General features: G+C 38.5%; 2 protein-coding genes across 2 annotated transcripts; both read right to left on the reverse strand.

The window, feature by feature from the left end:
* Positions 1 to 565: 565 nt before the first annotated feature.
* pip5kl1 (phosphatidylinositol-4-phosphate 5-kinase-like 1) lies at positions 566 to 12,637 on the reverse strand. Its single transcript, XM_037751946.1, has 10 exons — positions 12,512 to 12,637; positions 10,203 to 10,418; positions 8,630 to 8,680; positions 8,380 to 8,534; positions 8,115 to 8,239; positions 7,083 to 7,117; positions 6,928 to 6,983; positions 6,706 to 6,818; positions 5,129 to 5,291; positions 566 to 1,427 (listed from the first exon to the last, which is right to left on the reverse strand). The coding sequence occupies exons 2-10, from the start codon at positions 10,416 to 10,418 to the stop codon at positions 983 to 985; spliced, it is 1,359 nt and encodes a 452-aa protein (XP_037607874.1). The 5' UTR covers positions 12,512 to 12,637; the 3' UTR covers positions 566 to 982.
* A 7,315-nt stretch (positions 12,638 to 19,952) lies between these two features.
* dpm2 (dolichyl-phosphate mannosyltransferase subunit 2, regulatory) lies at positions 19,953 to 22,278 on the reverse strand. The gene is made up of 4 exons (XM_037753769.1): positions 22,161 to 22,278; positions 20,679 to 20,768; positions 20,325 to 20,427; positions 19,953 to 20,164 (listed from the first exon to the last, which is right to left on the reverse strand). Exons 1-4 carry the CDS (start codon positions 22,161 to 22,163, stop codon positions 20,109 to 20,111), a joined length of 252 nt encoding a protein of 83 aa, XP_037609697.1. The 5' UTR covers positions 22,164 to 22,278; the 3' UTR covers positions 19,953 to 20,108.
* Between the last annotated feature and the right edge of the window lie 33 nt (positions 22,279 to 22,311).

The following is a 22,311-nucleotide window of genomic DNA, read 5'->3' on the forward strand; positions in this document are numbered from 1 at the left end:
TCTGCGCTAAATGAAGGAATAACATTTTAGATCTGATGTCATTCAATGCTCGATATATTTTACATAAAAAACATTATATACATGGTAAATTACAGTGTTCAAATTACACCGTGGCTTTTGGGGGAGGGAGTGTACTGTAGCCTACACAGTACTGTACTGTACTTTGCTATTGTCATCTATAGTAGTTATTTGCATAAAAACACACAATTCAAATGATTATGATTATTTAAATATTTGCTTTGATTAAAAAAAAAAATCTTGGTAAGTTGTTTGGAAGTTAAAAACCTCATAATTCCCTCTCTAATATCTACTGTCAAAACATCTCCTTCAAACAACTGTATTTTTTCAAGTTTCTCGGCAAAAAAATAATTTTACGACGTTTGAACGCATCATGGTAACGTTGTAATTTACCTTCACCCAATAGTCATTTTACTGAGCAGAGCTTGAACGCATCATACTGTAACTCAATGGCACCTCCGTTAACATTAGTAGCTCCATTATTTAGCCAAGCAGGACTGTGCTGCCCACCAGCTGCTAACAGGTAACGTTACTAACTCTCCTCCTGTTGATTTCAACACAGATTTGTTGTTCAGTGTCGCATTATCAGGGAAAAAATAGAGTGATGTCCCCTCAGGTTTAGTTTAGTAGTAGCGCCATGCTTTTGAGCACTTTTTTTCTTTCTCTCTCGTCATTTATGTACATAACGTTAAACATTCAACATAACGTTAAAATAATAATAACAATGTCAATGTCCATCGTTTCCCTCGAAACGTAATTGACAATGCAGTTTCGTTGCATGGGAACATCACAAGACCAGGCTGAAATATAACGCCATAGATGTGTTTTGAACATGTGGAAAGATGAAAGGATTGGAGCCATGGAACAGATGTAAATAAACATGTTTCATGTGTGTGGACTTTGGTTAGTTGTTTGAACATGCTCAGTGAGAGCTGGTGGTAAGTCTCCACCACTCCCCCAGGGTCTACTTGGTATGGTCCTGTACCCATTGACATAACCTGTGGCAGTAAGTCTGTGGACTGACGGTGGAGAAGGAACGGCCTGGATGTCTCAGCCTCTTCCACAAATGCTCCAGTCGCTTCTTAAAACTGTAAACTGTGAAAATGTCAATGATGCCGATGAAGTAGCGCTGCTCAGGCCCGTCGATGACATGCAGAGGATTCTTCAAGTTGGGCAGCAAACGTCGGTTTTGGGCCCTGAAGTCTAGAAGCTCAGCTGCGTCACCGGCCGGCCCTGCGTGATCCGGGCACGTTTGAGGAGCGCCACTGCTTGATGCAACTCCTGCTTGTGACTGCTTCAAACAGCTGCCATGTGTTTCAGACAAAAGTAAGGCGGAATCATCTTCAGGGACTGCCCCGGGGACAGCAGCTATGCCTGCATGGATCGGGCTGGAGCCTGGATTCACAGATCTAAAATGAGAAAGTCACAGGGGAGACAATGCGTATGAGTCACAGCAGTGACTGTATGTACAGTAGCTTCACTCACAATTCACAACGCAAATGTCGTAAAGTGTTCTGATCCGTCGAGACAGGCAGATGTCAAAACGTCAGTAAGAAATAATAACCAGAATTTACCTAATCTGATGTGATTTGGCAGTTTAAATGTGTTTTTGCGTCACAAGAAACTTCAGACATCATTAATTATTTTGGCCATATCCATCCATCCATCCATCCTCTACCTTTTATCCGGGGCCGAGAGTAGAGAGAGGTCCCAAAAAGAGCCTAGGAGCAACGCACCAATCAGAGACAGGCAGAGACTGATGGAGCTCTAATAAGCCAATTAGAATTACCTGTGTGTTTGTGTCTGAAATTGCTGAGTAATGGTTGGGAATGACTGGTGAAAACACTGAAAAAAAGACACCCACAGTTAAAAACTATACGTTGAATACCTGAAAGCTCTTCAGTTTGAGCACCTCAAGACTTTGATGAAGGTGTAGATGTGTTATTTGTGTGGATAAAGTTAAAAATGACTGAGAACTAGCAGTTTTAAAAGTCTCCACATTTGAGTTTTTGCTCAACACTCAACACATCAGAGGTGAATTAACATTGCAGCAGATGAGAGAGAGGGAGGCTTCTCTTCGTGCTTTGAAGCAGATAATTCCTAAAGTTTAAGTCCTATTGCTTAAATTAGCACATCATCTGAAAGAGGACAAAAATGCCTGTTTTAATATATTAATTGTGTATGAGGAGTGGAAGTTGTAGAACCTACAAGGGTTTTTGCCCAAATATTTTGAAAATGCGTGATCTCACCACTCTAAAGCAACGCAATACACACCCATTATAAACTCTGAAAAAGTCTGAAAAAAGCATAAAACGTAAACTGCGATATTTCAAAAAGTGTAAAAGTTATCAAAAAGCTGAATCATACCTTAATAGTTCAAAGTGTTTTAACCCGTTTGAAGTTCAAATGAAGTCTGTAGTTGAAAGTATGCGGAAGCAGTAGCATTTCAAAGTGGAGTATGTTTGAGAAGATTTGAAGATTTTCTCCATTAAGTTACATTGTTGTTACATTGAAGTGAAAAAAGCTTAATGTTTTAAAAAGTATAAGAGGTAGAAAAAAGAAAAATCATAGCACTAACATCCTTAAAGAGCTGAATATTTTGATAGTTGAATGGTTTCTGTAGCTCAAAGTATGCAGAAGTAGTTAAAGCCAGATGACAGATGACAGAAGAAGACGACTGTTTATAGTATAAACAGTCATCTGTCTTCTTCTATAAACTTTGACGCATGCAACTTGGGGCTGCATGCGTCACACTTCTTGGGAATCCCAATTTATGGCATAGAATTGGCCCCATGGCACTTTACATGTCACGCTTTGCAAAAAATGTTTTTGTTTTGAATGTCAAACATTTTTATTAAGAAATTAGACAAAATCATCCCAATAATAAGAATGTAAAGAAGACAGTTATGTGACATCAGGCTACAAACTGGCCTCCTCATGGCTCTGTTTTCAGGCTTTAGAAAATCTAGCCCGTGACGGGAGACTTTGACCAATCACAGGTCATTTCATTGAGAGAGCGAGTGTTCCTATTGGCTGTGCTCCGGTCATGTGACCAGAACTTGGCGTTCCTTCCCCAGATTTCACAATGGCAGCGGTGTCATAAACTATCTCATTTTACAGCCTCAAGATGATTCTGAAAACATTTGAGGCAAGAAATACGCATTAACGTAACAGAATATTGATTCATATTTGATCAGCGCTGCCTAGTTTGACCGTTTGGTTGGAGTTCGCGAGTGATTGACAGCCGGCTCTCATAGACGGCAGCTGGACAGCAGACCTCAGATCAGCTCTTACTGCTTGTTCTCCTCCGGTCTGTGAAATCTTGCAGATGCAGACTTTTTTAATCATATTTCTCGCCTACTTCAGCTTTAATCTCTGGTTGTCAGCAAAAATTCTGTTAAACCACAGAATCACATTTCTCATGTCAGCACGATTAAAAGGATTTCTTTTTAAATTCATTGTTATTTAAGGATAAGACTGCCGTAGATCTAAATGTTTCTTACTGTTAGCAAATCTTATGAAAAAGCCAAAACAAATCACTCGATACTGTCTACTTTCACTACCCTGTCTGTGGCTCACAGCCACAAATCCATTGGTTTCTACTCGACACTTTAAACTTTTAGGTATTTTCCTAAAACAGCTGCTCACTGTAGTTTCTAGGATTTTTGCATAGCTGCATGTATTGCAACACCAACATTCATCTGGTAATGCACACAGGCCCACAAATAAAGAGGCTGTAAAACCATCACTGACGCTGTCCATGGTTCTTACTGTACATCATGACAGGTGTAAAGTAGCAAAAACACTTAGCTAACAAAAGAGTCAGTTTACTTTTGAAGTAGAATTCAATTATATTATCCCTCTGAGACCCACAATAGACCCGTTTTTGTCTTTTTTAGGGAGGTACAGGGGGTATTTAGGGGGAGATAGCAGGTCAACAGTAGATGTCACATAGAAGTGGTGTACATCACAGTAAAGCTGGGAACCTGAAGATTAATTTGAGATGCTGCTCAGCACTGTGTGTCAAGTTGTTCTAGTCATGAATCTGTAAAAAAAACATTAATTAATTAATGAAATTTTTTAAATGAATTATGAAAGTGTATAAGGGTTTAGAGCATTATGATTGAAGTATATATATACGACTTTTTTCTCGCTAAGTTATGACTTTATTCTTGTAATATTACGACTTTTTTTCTCGTAAAGTTATGACTTTATTCTCGTAATATTACAACTTTTTTTCTCGTAAAGTTATGACCTTTTTCTCTTAATATTATGACTTTATTCTCGTAAAGTTATGACTTTGTTCTCGTAATATTACGGAGATAGCAGGTCAACAGTAGATGTCAAATAGAAGTGGTGTACATCACCTGAAAGCTGGGAACCTGAAGATTAATTTGAGCTGCAGCTCAGCATTATGTGTCAAGTTGTTCTAGTCATTAATCAAAAATATGAATGAATTAATTAATTATTTATAATGAATTGTAAAAGTGTATAGGGGTTTAGAAGGATGTACAGACAACTTATCGATGGATTACTTTAACACTGAAGATAACTTAAAGTAACTTCTTTTATGATTTTGAAGTGAATTTATGGACGTTTATTTGTGACAAACATCAGAGATAATGACGTCCCCTAGCAGAATGCAGAATGATAAAAATACAACATCAAGATTTGACTGAGTTTTACCTCACACAGTATCTTTCCCTCAATGCCTCCCCTTCAACTCTCCTTTTTGGCTTTGTCCTGCTGAATGTACACTATAGGCTACATGTCTATTACAGACCACGTCCTGTAATTTCACCATGGTTAAAATGCCGTCTATAACAATGAGTTAAATTACTGAGGAGAACAGGGAATATTTCATTTCCCACCTCCCCCTGTAATGTGAATCCTGCCAGAATGGGGCTTTAGTCTTGTTGCTTGAAAAATTACTTAAAAGATGAATTGATTATAAAAATATTCTACCTATCAACTTATTGAGTATTTTCACCGCTACCAGTGACATGATGGTGAAACTAGAACTGTATACTGACAAACCACAAAAGCAGGGTCACAAAATGTTGAGAAACCCTGTAGTGAGGTGTGAAGAAAACATCTTAAAGACACTGACTTTTTGGTTCTCATGATGAGAGTGGCTAAGGAGAGACTCTGGTGGCGTTCGTCGTGGTGTAAGGGTTGATGGGCCAGGAGGAGACTGTAGTCCAACACGTTGAGCCTCCGGAGGAAGTGGGTATCGATCTCCATCTGCCGCAGAAGCCAGGGACGCTGCCGGTCTGCACACATACACACACACACCACATTAATAGATGGATATTACACCGGCATTTACACACACCTTTTTCTTTATTTGAATTAGATTTATTTAAATGGTGTGCTTTGACATGGTTCATTTAAAGGTCCAGTGTTGGAGCGCTACAGTGTTCCATACGTTAAACGTTATCACACTTTCACTGTACGCTATATAAGGGATAATGTACAGCGAGGCGGTCATTATTGTGAAAGAATCCCGACAGGGCGATGCTGCACGTCTCATCACCCTGACACAAAAATGTCCCGCCAGAGTCCGACATCAGAGCTGCGCCCATAGCAACGGTCTGCTATACATAGCAACAGTCTGTTATATATGGTCTGCTATACATAGCAACGGTCTGTTATATATGGTCTGCTATACATGGCAACGGTCTCTTATACATGGTCTGCTGTCCATAGCAACGGTATGCTATACATAGCAACAGTCTGCTATACATAGCAACGGTCTGTTATACATGGCAACGGTCTGTTATACATGGTCTGCTATACATAGCAACAGTCTGTTATACATGGTCTGCTATACATAGCAACGGTCTGTTATACATGGTCTGCTATACATTGCAACGGTCTGCTATGCATAGCAACGGTCTGCTATACATAGCAACGGTCTGTTATACATGGTCTGCTATACATTGCAACGGTCTGCTATGCATAGCAACGGTCTGCTATGCATAGCAACGGTCTGCTATACATAGCAACAGTCTGCTATACATAGCAACGGTCTGCTATACATAGAAACAGTCTGTTATACATGGTCTGCTATACATAGCAACGGTCTGCTATACATAGCAACGGTCTGCTATACATAGCAACAGTCTGTACAGCCGTGTAATAACACAGCATATAACACGGTGTATAACACGATGAAAAACTTGTTACAATCCACACCTATGTAAATTTCACAGCATCTTCCAAAAGCGTACTTTTTACCATGCACACTGAAACTGCCTTACGACACTATATACTGTCGTAAATAAATAAAATGTCTATTCTAGCACTATAACAAGAAAATGGTATTCATCATAATCCTAAATGATGGCTATTTAAACTATACAACAAATGTTGTACAAACTATAACATCTGTAAAATGTCATGCCAACATAAACAATTTCCCCAAATATAAATATGTGCACATTTGACACTTATTTTTAGGTGATTATACCTTAAAGAAAACATACTGATTAATATTATTTTCCATTTCTGCCAATATATCCCGCTAATTGTTACACACTGGTCCTTTTAAGACAGAGGAATACATTTTTTGGCACAGTGTTAGAAACGATATACTGCTTGGTCTGAAGGGGGTGCAATTAGGCTGCCTGTACTATTACACAGCTTCACAAGGACTCACATAAACATCCCGTTCTGTTTTCTTACCTAGAGTGATGTACTGGCCTTCAAAGTTGAGGTCTTTGAGAATCACAATAATCTGGCTCCCCTCTGGTGCAGGCTCTGTCCAACGACTCACCTCGCAGCCCTTAATGTCGTACCTGTCAATACAAAACACACATCAAAGAGGCTGCACTGTCTGATTCTGTGCTGTTAACATAGTAATAATACTACTCATGCTTTGTATCTCTGGGGGTAAATCAAGCTTACCTGGCATTGAATCGATCATCAGGATAAAAAACACTTTGCATAACAATGAAATATTTCTGGAGAAGTGAAAAAAAGGGAAACGTGCTAATTATAATTCTTTGTAACATCCATTAATTATAATGCGAACTAGAACAGTAATAATATTTGATATGTACCTTCCGTCTGTGTGGGATTTTGATCCTGTGAACGCCTTGTAAAAAACAGTGAGAAATAAGACATATTATTATCTGGCATATTGTCACATTATAACGTTGTTATGGCGAACATGTTGGCAGACAGTTACCTATTTATACATCCAGCAGACACAGAGCAACATTAGTATTCATTTATAGTCATGTTTCTGGCCGCTCGATGAAAGTAAGTCCGATATTCTCTCTCCTTTTAGCTCTGTTTTGGTCTCCACCAATTCCTGAAAAACTATCCGTCGGCTGCTAAATGCTCCACTATTGCACCAGCTTTGTCTGCCAATTGGTGCTTGGAGGGTAGTGTACAGTGGGTTTATCACTGTAAACAGCTGCCTGCTGCTGCAGGAAATGATGTTGCAATAACAGAGTGAACCAAAATACTAAATGTGTCGTAAAACCTACTCAGTTAGCTTAAAGAGGGTGAAAACGTGATCCGCAGAGTGCTAAGCCGCGGTACCGCCAGCCACTGTCTGACTTCCGTTGCTCCTAAAGTAGTGTTATTATGGTAACGCCATTGGCTTCTCAGCGAGGCGGCTCACGTTACCGCAGTCTTGGAAACGGAGGAGTGAGCGGAGGGGTACTCAGTCGGTTGCAATCTGCAACCACATCACCGGATGTCGCCAAATCATACACACTTTACCTTTAAGTAGGAGTTTGAATGAAGGACTTTTACTTGTAATGGAGTATTTTTACATTGGTACTTTTACTTAGTAAAGGATCTGAATACTTCTTTCACCACTGAACGCGGATAATTTGTCATTTCTTGCATTAAAAAGTTTTCTGTTGAGAATATGTGAGATGTTAAATGTGTCCTTAAATAGACCACCATGGAGCTTTCAATGAAGTCTATGCTTGCAACTGCATGACAAAATTATACTTATGGATATTTGAATGAAAAGCCCAGGTCTCTGCAAGTTGATTTTCCGAGCCCATTATCTAAAGATCTGATGAAATGAAATCTATGATAAAAAGTGACATATGTAAATCAGTATGAATACGTACCTAGGAACTTGACCAGTAATGAATGGGGGTATTTCTTCAGATGTTCAATGTAGATCTTCAGGTTGGCCAAAAGGAATTTGATTTCCCTTTTGTTCTGGGTCTTCAAAAAGAAGCGTTTATCATTTCTAGAAGTTAGAAAGCACAAAGTAAGTCGATTTCTATCCTCAATAATTATAAATATATTATCAATGATACAAAAAGCCACACTCTTATGAAAACAGTAAAACAATCATGCGCGTGAGTGAGTTAACAGCTGATGACTCACGTCAGGAAGAAGTCGGCCTTGCTCTTGGAGTTGCTGATGAACTGAAGGTAGCAGTTTTCAGAGCAGAGTGACTGCTGATACTCCTGCTCCGTCATTCCTAAAGAGCCACGTAGGCTGGCAAACACGGGGCCTGCAAACGTCTCCATTGTAAAATCCTACACACACAAACAGGCAAGTAAATATGCAGTTGAAAGCATTTAACACAATAATTAATTTGAGTGCTGTTAGTTATTGAGACATATTCACCTACCTTATGAATCTGAGTAACCTCTAATCTGAAATCATCATCTGAGAGTTCATTCTATAGTGGGAGAAAGAGGGAAGATATATCATTGAGAATAAGAATAAGAATATATAAATACAGTATATACTACTACTATACTACTAGGAACTTCTACAACTTCTCGTTTTTTTTTCTTCTCTTTTTTCTCAAAATATTTTGAGTTCTCAGAGAACACAGATATGTGGGATATGTTTTGAATGTGCAGAACATTATGAACAAGAGCAAAAATCTTGCTGAAATACATATGAGCTATTAAAGTCCAGGGGTTTAAACAATAATTTAAATTAATGAATGTATCATTGAGGTGAATATGTGCCACAGGCACATTTAAAGAGGTTACTTCCCCAAATAAAAGACACAAAAGAGAAGGGAATAGTAAATCATGCCTACATGTGTGTTGACTCAGCAGAGATAATATTAACCTTCCTGTTGTCCTCGGGTCAAATTTAACCCATTTTCAAACTTCATTATATCATAAATATGTATTTCTTTCATCAAATTGCCCCAAAATAACATGGATGAAATTAATTCATAATTTTTGGGAGGGTTTTCTACTCAAAAATGAGGTATCATTTTATTTAAATGAGGTTTATTGAGCATAAATTCCCCCAAAAAAAGCGTAAAACTTGTGGTAAATGCTAAAAACGTGTAACACAGAATTGGGTAATAATTTATATGTGTATGCCTTATAAACTTATAACTTATAAAATCAGACAATTTTGATAAAATTACAAGCACAAGTGGTACAGCTCTGCCATACACTGGGTCAATTTTGACCCGGAAGGACAAAAGTTGCACCATCGACGGGAAGACAATAGAAGGGTTAAATGAGAAAAGTTGATCTACAGGAGAACAAATATTTGTGAGACGGGATGCCTGAGAGCCTCACTGCATTATATTCCATTAGCCTATATTTTTAATAGTCATCTGGTGCCTGAATTTTGTGTAAATGAAGACATTTCCACCATAAATTGGTGCATACAAATTCACCAGGATGCAGGAAATAAAGTGTTTGACACTCAAAATGTCCAAATACATGTAAAAAGTGAAGACGTAAAGAATACGTCTCAAGTATGTTCTATGTAAAAAGTGTGCATATGTGTTTTTGTGACTCTGTAGATACAACAGACAGGACAGTCATGCAGCAGCCTGCTGAGTCAGCGGTGTGTTTGACTGGGATTAGGGTGAAGCAGAAGCACACGGCTGTGTGTTGCACTATGACTGTTCATTCAGCAGCAGCGGGGTGGACGCTGCATACCACTCTGTGCTCTTTGTTTAGGAGGAGATTCCCTTTCAGCTCTGGTATCTGAACATTTTCAAATGCTGCTCAGGCGCGGCTGTGTGGCTCTCTCTAACCTGTTAAAGTGGCAGTAGGCAGTATATTTTTTGGCATCATTGGGCAAAAATTCCATATTAGCATATTGAGCATATTGTATTTCAAGTGTTCTGAGAGATAACTAGACTTCTGCACCTCCTCATGGCTCTGTTTTCAGGCTTTAGAAAATCTAGCCCGTGACGGTGATTGCTGACCCGTACTCACTGTAGATGCATTATCAATGTTGCTTTGGGTGGCTGCAGCCAATCCCTCCTTCATCATGCAGGTAAGGCCGTAGAACTCGTGCTGCTGATCGATCTCAAACAAGCCCAGAAGCTTCCACTGCTGCCTCAAACCTCCCCACCTCTTCCTCTTCACCGTGCCGGAGTGCTGATGGTGACCAGACATCCCCAGGCCACCTGCAGCGGCAGACATCTCCATCTGGGGGACACAGAAAAATACACAAATCCAAAAACTTATGACAGCTGTGACTGCACACAGAGGAGGTTTTTTTCAAAGCTCCGGCAAAAAGAAATCAAAGAGTAGTAGAGGCCAGAGAGGCCAGTGACAAACACAAAAGACAGCTGACTGTCAGTTGAGTCTTTAACAGGGTAACTATGGAAACCAACACAAAGGGATAATAGCTTCATGGGCTGTGCTGTGGTCAATGGCATAATGCTGGTCCTCCAATCACCCCGTCTCTCCATTAAAACACATTTTAAATGTTTAACTACATGAAGCCAAAGACAAAGAGGAGACTAGTAGACAGCAGTGGTGCAAATGCAAAATGTATTTTAAAAGAACACTATTAGACTATTATTTCAACAAGCTGCTGAATTTATACAGTACGTAAAAGATGGTACAGTTATATGACCAAAATGTATTTTCAAAGGTTATAAGTCTGGCGATATTCCATATTTTTCTTCAACAAATCCTATAAAATTCAAACCAACAATGAATGAGTGACTTCATTAACATCAACACACACACTGTGACTCAGTCCCACACACACCATCCTGCTGCCTAAAATACTCACTATAGAGCACCCAATGTGGATTAATCCGCCGCTGAAAATAGTCCCCAACAAATGCAATTTCCTGTTTGTTAAAAGCTATTTTGGGAAATGACTGAGCCTCTTTCAATGATGATACTACATGTTTGTGATTTGTTTTTTAAGGTTTCTTATCTTCAGTTTGTAAAATCAGAGTGAGCTGAACCTTTAACCTTCTGGTTGTCAAGGGAATACAAGATTCAATGGCTCATTTATGAATACTAATAAAGGGGACCTGTGTGCATTAATAAGAGAGAGGTGCATTTAAAGACTTGATTTGATGTATGCCTAAATTGTATCTTGTATTATTTCTGCAAACTTGGCAACCACAGTCTGCAACTGCTCCACTGCAATCAACATCAACCCCTTTTACTAGTTGAACGGATATGCTATTGAGTAGTTCCATAGCAACAAGCATGATGCAAAGCTTCTGGTCCTTTTAAGCTCTTCTCTCTGTGTTACTAGCGACACTCACAGCTTCACTTTGCATTTGACTGTGAAACAAAAGCTGTGAACCTGTTTGATGTTCCGCTTGAGTCTTCAGGCTGCTGGGGTTTGAACACATCTTTAAAAGGAACTGACACACCAAGCCAATCGGACAGTTTTGGGGCCGTCGGTGAGCGTCTGTTGGCCTAGTTTTTGCAGTTTGTCCCGACACCGCTGGCTAGCTGTTGCAAGCTATTACTACAATTGAATTGAATTGAAGTATATCGGGGTCTTGTTCACGAGTTAGGGTAAAATAGATCCGGAAATGGACAGGCGGTTTGGTGCGGCGTCTGCAGTTATGTGGGCGCTACACCGGACCGTTGTGGTGAAGAGGGAGCTGAGCCGAAAGGCAAAGCTCTCGATTTACCGGTCCATCTACGTTCCAACCCTCACCTATGGTCATGAGCTTCAGGTAGTGACCGAAAGAATGAGATCGCGGATACAATCGGCCTAAATGAGCTTCCTCCGTAGGGTGGCTGGGCTCAGCCTTAGAGAGAGGGTGAGGAGCTCAGACATCCGGAGGGAGCTCGGAGTAGAGCCACTGCTCCTTTCGTGTCGAAAGGGGCCAGCAGAGATGGTTCGGGCGTCTGATCAGGATTCCTCCTGGACGCCTCCCTTTTGGAGGTTTTTCCGGGCTCGGCCAACTGGTAAAGAGGAGCCCCGAGGTAGACCTAGAACACGCCAGAGAGATCATATATATCTCGTCTGGCCTGGGAACGCCTCGGGGTCCCCCCCAGGAAGAGCTGGAAAACGTTGTGGACGCTGGTGCCAAATTTTAAGATATTCACTCAAGGCATTCCTGAGATATCACGAGAGTGGGACAGACGTGAGGTCACAGTGACCTTGACCTTTGATGTTTGACAACCAAATTCGTAATCAGTTCATCCTCGAGTCCAAGTGGACATTTGTGCCAAATTTGAAGAAATTCCCTCCAGGCGTTCCTGAGATATCGCCTTCATGAGAAGTTGTTATATTAAGATTAAAGCGGTTTACTTGCCTCGGTGTAGCTGGTGGACGCAGAGAAGAGCAGGTCGGTGCGTGGTCGCTGGTCTCGGTCTGTTTCTATCTGTGTGTGTGTGTCACATGTCAGCTGGCAGACTGACTGTGTGACAACATCGAGCGGCGCCTCGCTTCACCCTGCGGTCACACCCATACACTATCACTAACTGAGCAGCCACCAGTCACTCTGACAGACCACACCACACAAGTACAGTCATTTTGTGGATTATATGAAAAATTAAATCAATATAGATACACTGAATTAATACATCAATAAAAGGTTACATAATAAAATCTAAAGCATTTTATGTCGTCGTATGCGGTTGTTAGGATGATGGCATTGCAGCCACGGAGCAAAGCTTTGCTTACTCATAGGCTCATGGCTGTGGTCCAACCATCTGGTCATCCTGTCTCCTCATCAAATCAACTTTATCACACACATTAAAACCAGCAGTGCTAATGAGCCATAACTATTCGTCAGGCAACCTTTCAGATGTAAAACATGTGAGCCTGAAATCAAATTGTGCTCAATATTTAATCAGCGCTGTCTCACCATCACTTTCCCACCACCTCCCGGGGCACAGAGGAGAGGGCCGGACTACTGACACTCGTGGAGCTCACAGTCGAGTGAACACAACTTTAGTTATTTGTTTCTTTATGGTTTAATAAAGCTTCAGTAGATTCTGAAAACATTTGAGGAGAGAAATAGGCATTAACGTAACATAATATTGATTCATATTTGATCAGCGCTGCCTAGTTTGACCATTTGCGTTGGAGTTCGCAAGTGATTGACAGCCGGCTCTCATAGACAGCAGATGGACAGCAGACCTCAGATCAGCTCTTACTGCTTGTTTCCTCCGGTCTGTGAAATCTTGCTGATGTCGTTAGGAGCACCGGAGGACACAGAGGTACATGATTTTTTTTCAGGTTACCTGTTTCATGTTCTACTATCACGATATAGCAATCGTTTTATATAAATAACTTTTTTTAATCATATTTGCTCCAATCTCGCCTATTTCAGCTTTAATGGTTTAACACTTTATGGTTTAAGTGAGGAAATAAAGAATCTGAGGTGGTATATTGTCATTTTGAAGTCAGGTTAATCTTTGGAAATGTATTCTTTAATATTGTATTTACACACCTGGAATAACATTTTCTCTGAAATATGTTTTGCACGCCGTAGTTGTTGTTGTTTTTTAAAATTATCACTCATTTCATTTAGTATTTCATATGTACAGTATCAGAACTGTGCTTTTATTTTGAATCAGTTCTTACACGCTGTGGCTGTTAATGTCTAAGAGATACACGTACCGCAAAACAAAACTGTCATGTTTTATTTAGTAATGTTGTGGAACATAACATGGTACAAGTTTGTGTTGATTGCATGAAAAAAGGAAATTATCTATTACAAATTATATACAGTAGTAGTAAGAGCCCAGTAATACCACGGAAACAAGCAAGGCTTCCTTTTACAAGTACAGTTTAATTTTACTTCCTGAATAAATGTAATGTTTTATTTAGTAATGTTGTGGAACATATATGGTTCCAAGTTTGTATTGATTTGCAAGAGAAAGGGCTTAATCTTCTACAAATAATATGGAAAGAACATGGTAATATAATAATCCAAAACCCAATGAACAAATCCCAATGTCATGTATTTGCATTCATTTTGCATAAAGTGTGACATTTGCATATTTTTTCAACCAGACTATTTGCCATGAGGTCCAACAACATCCTGTCCTGTAAACACCGTCCCCTTCACGTGGCATACATACGTCAAACCAGTGATGCTGAGTATGCAGCCTGTTGACAACAAGCACAAAGGCTGTTTTTTTCCAAGTCCTGGATCACCGGTTTAATGTGGGTCAAGCCCCTAACCTCATTTTACCCACCGCTAAATACTGTACAGCGCTTGGGAGAAATTGTTTATGCGTGTTTACTCAAGACATCTATCACAACAAAATGTTTATTTAAGAGTTTGATGAGTTATGATGACTAACTGTAGGCCTGTATCGTGGTTTCAGCACTTTGTGGCATGATGATTCACTGGTGTAAGAGCCATGTGGTTTACTTTCGTATTTGATCTAAATTGCTAAAGTACATTTTGTTATGCCATTGATTTGATATGCATTAGAATTAAGGTCAATTAGTCATGTGTAAAATGAGCTTTGTGATTCATTTTGACTCTTTTATGTGTGTTTTGCCCTATTAAGACGGGCTCCTCTAGTCTGTCCTGCTATTGGACAATTTGGGTGTGTCCTTTTAAGTGTGATTAGTGCGAGTTAGGCTTCAATGGAGCAGGATGAAAACGCAGATTGTATTTTCTGTTATTTCCAGCAGAATGTGTCAGTTTTATAGTCCATCATTGCATATGGATATGTATTTGTTTTTATTAATTTTCGTGGAATAAACTACTTTTCACTCACAATACGAGCCTCATCTTTGAAGCTGACCAAGGAGTGAGTGTCTATTAGCTACTAGCGATCTATTAAATTCAATTCTATGTTTATATACTATACACATTATATACTGGAATTTAATTCCTGTTTAAGTTTTGACCAATTTGTTGCTGCATTAAAAAGGTTTACACATTAAATGTAATTCTGTTAATGTTTTTCACCAAGTTGCTGGTGTACTATTTATTATTTAAATAAATAAAAATTGTGTTAATTTTGAAGATTTTATTTTACCAGGTTACTTGTGTACAATTTCTTTTATACAATATATTATTTCAATTATATTTTTAAATTTGTAATAATAAATAAAGTTCTGTTAATTTTGAAAAAAAAAAGTATCACGTTGCTAGTGTACTATTTATTAATTGAATAAATAAAAATGTTGTTAATTTTGAAGATTTTTTTACCAAGTTACTGGTGTACAATTTATTATTTTAATAAATAAAAAATTCTGTTAATTTTGAAGATTTCTTTTGCTAAGTTACTGGTGTTCGATTTATTATTTTAATTATAAATAAAATTCTGTTAATTTTTAAGAATTGTTTTACCTAGTTACTGGTGTATGATTTATTATTTTAATTATAAATACATTTCTGTTAATTTTGAAGATTTTATTTGACCAAGTTACTGGTGCACAATTTATTATTTTAATAATAAATAAAAATTGTTCATTTTGAATAATAATAATAATAATAATAATAATAATAATAATAATAATAAATAACAATTCAGTAAATGTACATCTATGTATTTATTTGACACATTTTGTTTTACAAAGTTAGTAAAGCAATATTTAAGTCAAAGCGTGATATTTCCTTACGCATAAAAGAATGATCCCAGTCACTTCCACACAGGCATCCCTACAATCACTGGTATTAAATGTATTAGTCATAAGACAAAATAACTAGTGATTGTTTCAGAGGGGTATTTCCAGCTTTAAATGGGAGCTGATGAGCATGAGTCAAAATGCTGAGTCAAAAAGCAGAATCTGAGCAATAGCATCCCACACTATGACACACACAGCTGAAAATAAATAAATCAGAAATTAGCTGAAGGTTATAAAAGGATGCATGGAACTCTTTTATCTGTAGCAGTGGTTGGAAAATAAAAGATATGCTGATGGGAGCATGAAAAAAACATTATTAAATGGAAATAACTAGCAGGCTGCTCATTAAATGTTGCATATGAAAGTAGTTATCTTCAGATTAAAGTGGTTTACTTGCCTTGTTGTAGCTGGTGGACGCAGAGAAGAGCAGGAGTGTGTGTGATGGCTGGGCTCAGTCTGTTCTCTGTTCCTATCTCTCTCTGTGTGTGTGTGTGTCACATGTCAGCTGGTAGACTGACTGTGTGACAGCATCGAGCAGAGCCTCGCCCTTTTGTGAATTAAATGACTGCAACAAAAAAATCAATATCGATACACCAAATAAACACATCTAATAATAAAAGGTTACATAATAAAAAATCAAAGCAGTTGTTGTTGGAGGATGCCATTGCAGCCACAGAGCAAAGCTTTGCTTACTCATTGGCTCATGGCTGAGGTCCAACCATCTGGTTCTCCTGTCTCCTTGTAGTAGCTGCAGCAAAATCACTAATAGTGTAGTGATGAAACATTTCACATATAACATCACATTGTAAACAGAGAACTTTGCTCATATATGAGGTTTTAAAGGGCTTTTATTTTGAAATTCTACATGAGAATGTCCTGCTATACTGTCTTGGGTTGTCTGCTATTATTCTGAAGCGACATTACTTTGTGATAACAGGCTGTGTCCTTTTAATTCTAATCTTAATTTAGAGGGAAAATGGCTAATTTGAGATTTTAAAGGGCTTTTATTTTGAAATTTTACATGAATGTCATGGGTTGTCTGCTATTATTCTGAAGTGACATTACTTTGTGATAATAGGCTCTTTCCTTTTAATTCCAATCTTAATTTAAAGGGAAAATTTAGAGGGAAAATGGCTAATTTCTGAGATTTTAAAGGGCCATTATTTTGAAATTTTACATCAGACTGTCCTGATATTCTGTCAGTGACACTGTGAGGTGAGAAGAGACAGTTTCCTTTTATCAATTTTATCAATCCAAAGTGAAATTAGTAGAAACATGAAGTTCCTGTCATTTTGAAGTCAGATTAATCTTTGGAAATGTATTGTTTAATGTTGTATTTACACAACTGGAATAAAAAATAAATAAATCTGAAATAAGTTTGGCGGCAAAAATCTAGTGTAGTGATGAAACATTTGTCAGAAAAACAACTTCTCACATACAGCATCACATTGCAAACAGAGGTCTTTGTGTCCTCTCCCAGCGGTGCAAAACAAATCACAGCCACACAAACAATCAAATCAATTTTTGATTACCAGGATGTAATTAAAGGCAGGGCCCCATTCATTATTTATATATTCTGACAAACTAAGGTCTAACAATAATTGGCCTTTCATTTCCACACACTTCCAGACAGATATTATATAAGTTTATGCAGTGAAATCATTTGTATAGTAGCTACCTTTTTAACTTTAAAGCTGCTCTAAGCCATATTTTTTGGGCTGTACAGCAGAAAAGTGAGTGCTGGGAGTTTCCCCCCATTGGCCGTTGCTCTTTCAATTAGAGCAAAACAGCTTGTATGAACATCTCCAGTAATTTCAGCAAGACTACATGATAGTCGACATGTCGGGGATTAACTCTGGAACCTTTAACGTTAACTCGCTTAGCAGAGAAAAAAAACAACATTAGCTAGATGGAGTGCAGTGGTGGCTGATCTTTAATTAAACTTAAAGGTCCCATATTGTAAAAAGTGAGATTGTCATGTCTGTTATAGTAAAAAGTCGGTTTAAGTGCTATATGAATACTGTGAAAGTATTGAAACGTTCAATATATGGAGAAACACAGAAATTGTGCATTTGAAACAAGCCGTCAGGATTTCTGTCCATTTGTGATGTCACAAATATACAATATTTAGACCATTACACGGTTTTAAACGTAAACATTCTTAATGTGTCCCAGTTTATTTCCTGGTTGCAGAGTATGTAAATGACATCAGCTGACAGGAAGTAAATATGCACCAAAACTGTTGCCTAGCAATGCAATTCCGTTGAAATTAGCTAAAACGGAGCGTTTCAGACAGAGGGTAAATACAGGCATATTCAGGCAGACAGTGTGAGGAAAATAAAGATTTTATTTTAACATTACGGCATGTAAATATGTTCTAGTAGAAACACAAAATACAAGTATGAACCTGACAATGAGCACGGTATGGGACCTTTAAACAGCAAGTGTCCCTCTAGCGACTCTTGCATGTAATGTAGTATTATTGACAACAGGTGTCAGTAAGAGGCCATAAATCGCAATACTGTATATGACACATTCTCCGTAGAACCAGGAGTTAACAGAAGACAACAGGAGTCAAAAAAAGCGTGGTTTTGTTCAGTTGAGGCTCAAGTCAACTACCGAGCATCAACATTTTATTGAACGAGAAAAAAGGACCATTGGCCCCATTACCAGCCTGACTGTAGGCGTGTGTCAGACAAAATGCTGGTTTGCATCTAATGCATTTACATTCACTTTCACACACTACAAAAATGGACACATTGTCAATATTTACAGAATTTAAGACCCATCCTACTTTCAGGTTGTCATTTTTTCACACAGTGCCACATATTCCACCTCCGTCCATCCTGCCCTCTTACTGTTGATTACCATATTGGCCCAAATATACAAAATTCTGGAAATTATGATTCAAATAGTGGGGATCGTGTTGTATTTGAGGACAAGATATAAACATATTCACAACATCAAATTATCTTTTAGAATGGAGAGAGTGCTGAGGTCTGTACTATGAAGCAGGATTTGGAGATAGCGAGGTAACTTCATGGTTAACCCTTCAAGGTTTTCTGTCCTACGAAGGTGGTTCACTTCTTACTGGGGTAGATCGCCATGGTAACTTATGCTGAACACCTAACCTGCTCCGGAGCAGGTAATGTTCGAGATAAGAGATCAACTCGTATAGAAGCACCTCCTACTGACCAATCAGAGCTTGGCGACTGGATTGTATGATAATATTACACAAATACGAAGAAGTTAAAGTCATAATCCAGGCTGAAAACAACAGAGTTTAAACTGACAAATGCAGGAATGACAGCTGGCTGTATGCTGTGGGTGCTTACCGCTTTGAATTAGGGTTTTATATTTATTTCTTTACTTGCTCTCAAGTCTGTTTCATGCCGTCGGAGACGGGGACGCAGCTGGAAGAAGGCTGAAATTCATAGAGTCATAGACGCCACAACTTTGTTTAATGCCATAACGTGATAAGTGTAATCGAGTTATCCAGTCTACTCTGAACTCACTTTGTAGTACAGGCCTCTGGTGTAACTCCGGCTCCAACAGAGACTGGGTTGTTTGAAGTCTAATAATGTTGCTGGTTTATTGAGCGCCTTTAAGTCGGTTTGCAGTGTGTCCCTCAGAGTTCAAAGTGTTTAGTTAAAGGATTTCACGTTTGTCACATGTTTAACTGCAGCGGAGGGTGTCTTCGTATAATCAGGGTTGTCTTAAATTTGGGCCAAAATGGTATCTGAACAGGTAAATGTGACATCTGTAGCATTTAGTATTTGGTCTGAGGGGTTATCTACTGGATCCCCGTGAAATCCTACCGGTCTATTAAATATGACATTGATATATAACCCTTCAGCTAAATGAATCCACTGTCTGCTTCCTACTAGAGGAGAGACTGATCTAAACACTACAGAGCAGTCACAGCAGCAGTGACTCACTGAGAAATATCCAAAGCTTTGGACAAATTTAAAGTTTAAACTGATCTTTCAAGTTTTGCTTTTAGTAAATTCTGTGTCTTTTTCTATACGGCCACTCGGGGGCACCAAAGTTTTTCAAATTCAATACACAGCAGCTTTAAAACACAGTAGCTGATTTCTATTTAACTCCACTGAACTGAAAATAGAACCAAAATATGAAATAAATATCAGGAAACTTAATTTTTTTAACAAATATAATTTTGTGAGAGTGAAGGTGAGCTGTTCAGAAACCATTATTAGACAACGGAGGTGTGATTTTTGCTTGTAGAGTCACCAGAGATGTTTTTTTAGCATCGAGGCTATATTCACATTGTTAAATCCACCAACATCCTGAGATCAGTCCACTTTCTTTGGTTTGCGATTCTTCCACATGATGACTGCAGTGAAGGCCCCTGTGGACAAGACAAGAGCGGTATTAACTTTGACATCAACACGACACACATGGTCACACCTTGTTTAATTTCATATGTAGAGGGGTTGTCTGCAGAGTGCATATTGTAATGAGAATGCTTGAGTGTGTGCTTTGTTTTAGAGTGCAGACGGTCTACTGACCTATACAGAGGAGCAGTACTACTGCTGCGATGCCAGGCAGAATGACTGAGTACTCCCGAGGAAGAAAATACTTGTGCAGTAGGTGATCGCTGTCCACGAAAGGCTGGAAAAGGACAAAAAAAAACACATCATCAAGACTGAAATTCCTTTTAAAATGTCATTTTGTAAAACCATGTAATGTTGCATGTAATAATAATATTTAGTGAGACAGTGGAAGCATACAGGAGGTGGCCGTAACAGTACACTACAAGATGTTTCTGAGAAATAGGCATTACAGTAACAGAATATTGATTCATATTTGATCAGCGCTCCGTAGCTTGACTGTTTAATTTTAGGAACGTAAACAGAACCTACCAGGATGATGACCCAGATAGAGTAGTATGTAAACAGCGAGAGGCTGAAGACAACCAGACTCGTGCCCACTGCTTGATCCACTCCTGAAGCCTGAAACAAAAAAAAGGATAATAACTGAGCAGGAGGCATTTGGGGGGGTGTTATATGTTGCACGCATGACCAATATCCCAATAGTATTTGAAATATTTTTCCAGATGAACTTGAATAAATTTGGGATAAAGGTGCAGCTGCTACTAGCAGCATAAATGGTTTTGATTTAACGGAACACTCCAGCAATACACTGTAGTTTTGCACTTCCATAAAGTCTTACTTCACTAGATGATAGCATGACATGGTTGGTACCAATGGATTCCTTAGGTTTTCTAGTTTCATATGATATGTGTCTTCACTCTAGCTCTAACACTGAACCTAATAGAGCCTCTGACACTTAACTTATTTTAATGGGCAGCTGTTTTGGTAGATATACTACATTTACAGAATAATAAATGTCCTATGCTCTACATACAATGGCTAATTTGTACCTGCTGTTTCTAGACTCATCCAAAGTGCATTTTATACAGTGACCTCTAGGATAATCACAGCCTCATGAAACTTTACAACCACAAACTACAGACCTAGAGCATTCAGAAGATGGATGGCTTTCATAGGTAGATTGACAATAAGGGGGTTTCTGAGCAGTTTACACAACAGAAGTGCTCGCCAAAAAATACAATTCTTGCAGAAATCCAAAGTTTTTGATACCAAATCACAGCATGTCTTTCTCTATGGTGTTCCTCAAGGTCTTGGTGTCTTAATGTGGTATTTTGGAGGGATTATTGATCATTTTGGAGTGATAAAAATGGTTAAATTTAGCACCAAATCTGTGTAACAAGTGGTATCAACCCAAAAATTGCTGCAACAACTTATGAGACATAATAGAGCATGGGGATGACCATCATATACTTCTATCATAATGTTCTAAACCATTATACAATTTCACAATTAATTTTAAATAATTAATTCATGTTTATATCTGATTTATGACAAGAACAACTTGACACACAGTGCTGAGCAGCATCTCATATAATCTCCAGGTTCCAGCTTTCAGATGATGTACACCACTTCTATGTGACATCTACTGTTGACCTGCTATCTCCTCTAAAGACCCCCTGTACACCCCTAAAAAAGACTAAACCCGGTCTATTGTGGGTCTCAGAAGGTTAACCCCAAATACAAAAACGTCTGTTTTAAAGTTGAGAGAGCCGTGAAGGTGTTTAGTAACGTTAACGTTAGTTGTTTACGTTTCTTGTGACGTATAAGTCAGTATGAAATGTCTATACACTGAAACGGAGACTTAAAGCTAATGTCTCTAACGTAAACACGTTAGCTCTATTGTTGCATGAAACGGTCCAACATTAATCAGTCTGCTATTTTTATGAGTTATAGCTTCAAAGAGCTGCTTTAAGTCCGTTTGTTTAAGTTTAATCAGCTTATCTTTCTCACCATATTATCTGTTTGCTGACGTTTCCTGGCTTCTTCTTCTTCTTCTCTGATTTAATGGCAGATCGCAAACCAACGTGTATAGCTGCATACCGCCACCTACTGGACTGAAGTGTGTAACGTCTGGCTTTAGATACTTCAGGTTACATGATAT

The sequence above is a fragment of the Sebastes umbrosus genome, chromosome 19 (assembly GCF_015220745.1).
Source record: "Sebastes umbrosus isolate fSebUmb1 chromosome 19, fSebUmb1.pri, whole genome shotgun sequence".
Taxonomy (NCBI): domain Eukaryota; kingdom Metazoa; phylum Chordata; class Actinopteri; order Perciformes; family Sebastidae; genus Sebastes; species Sebastes umbrosus.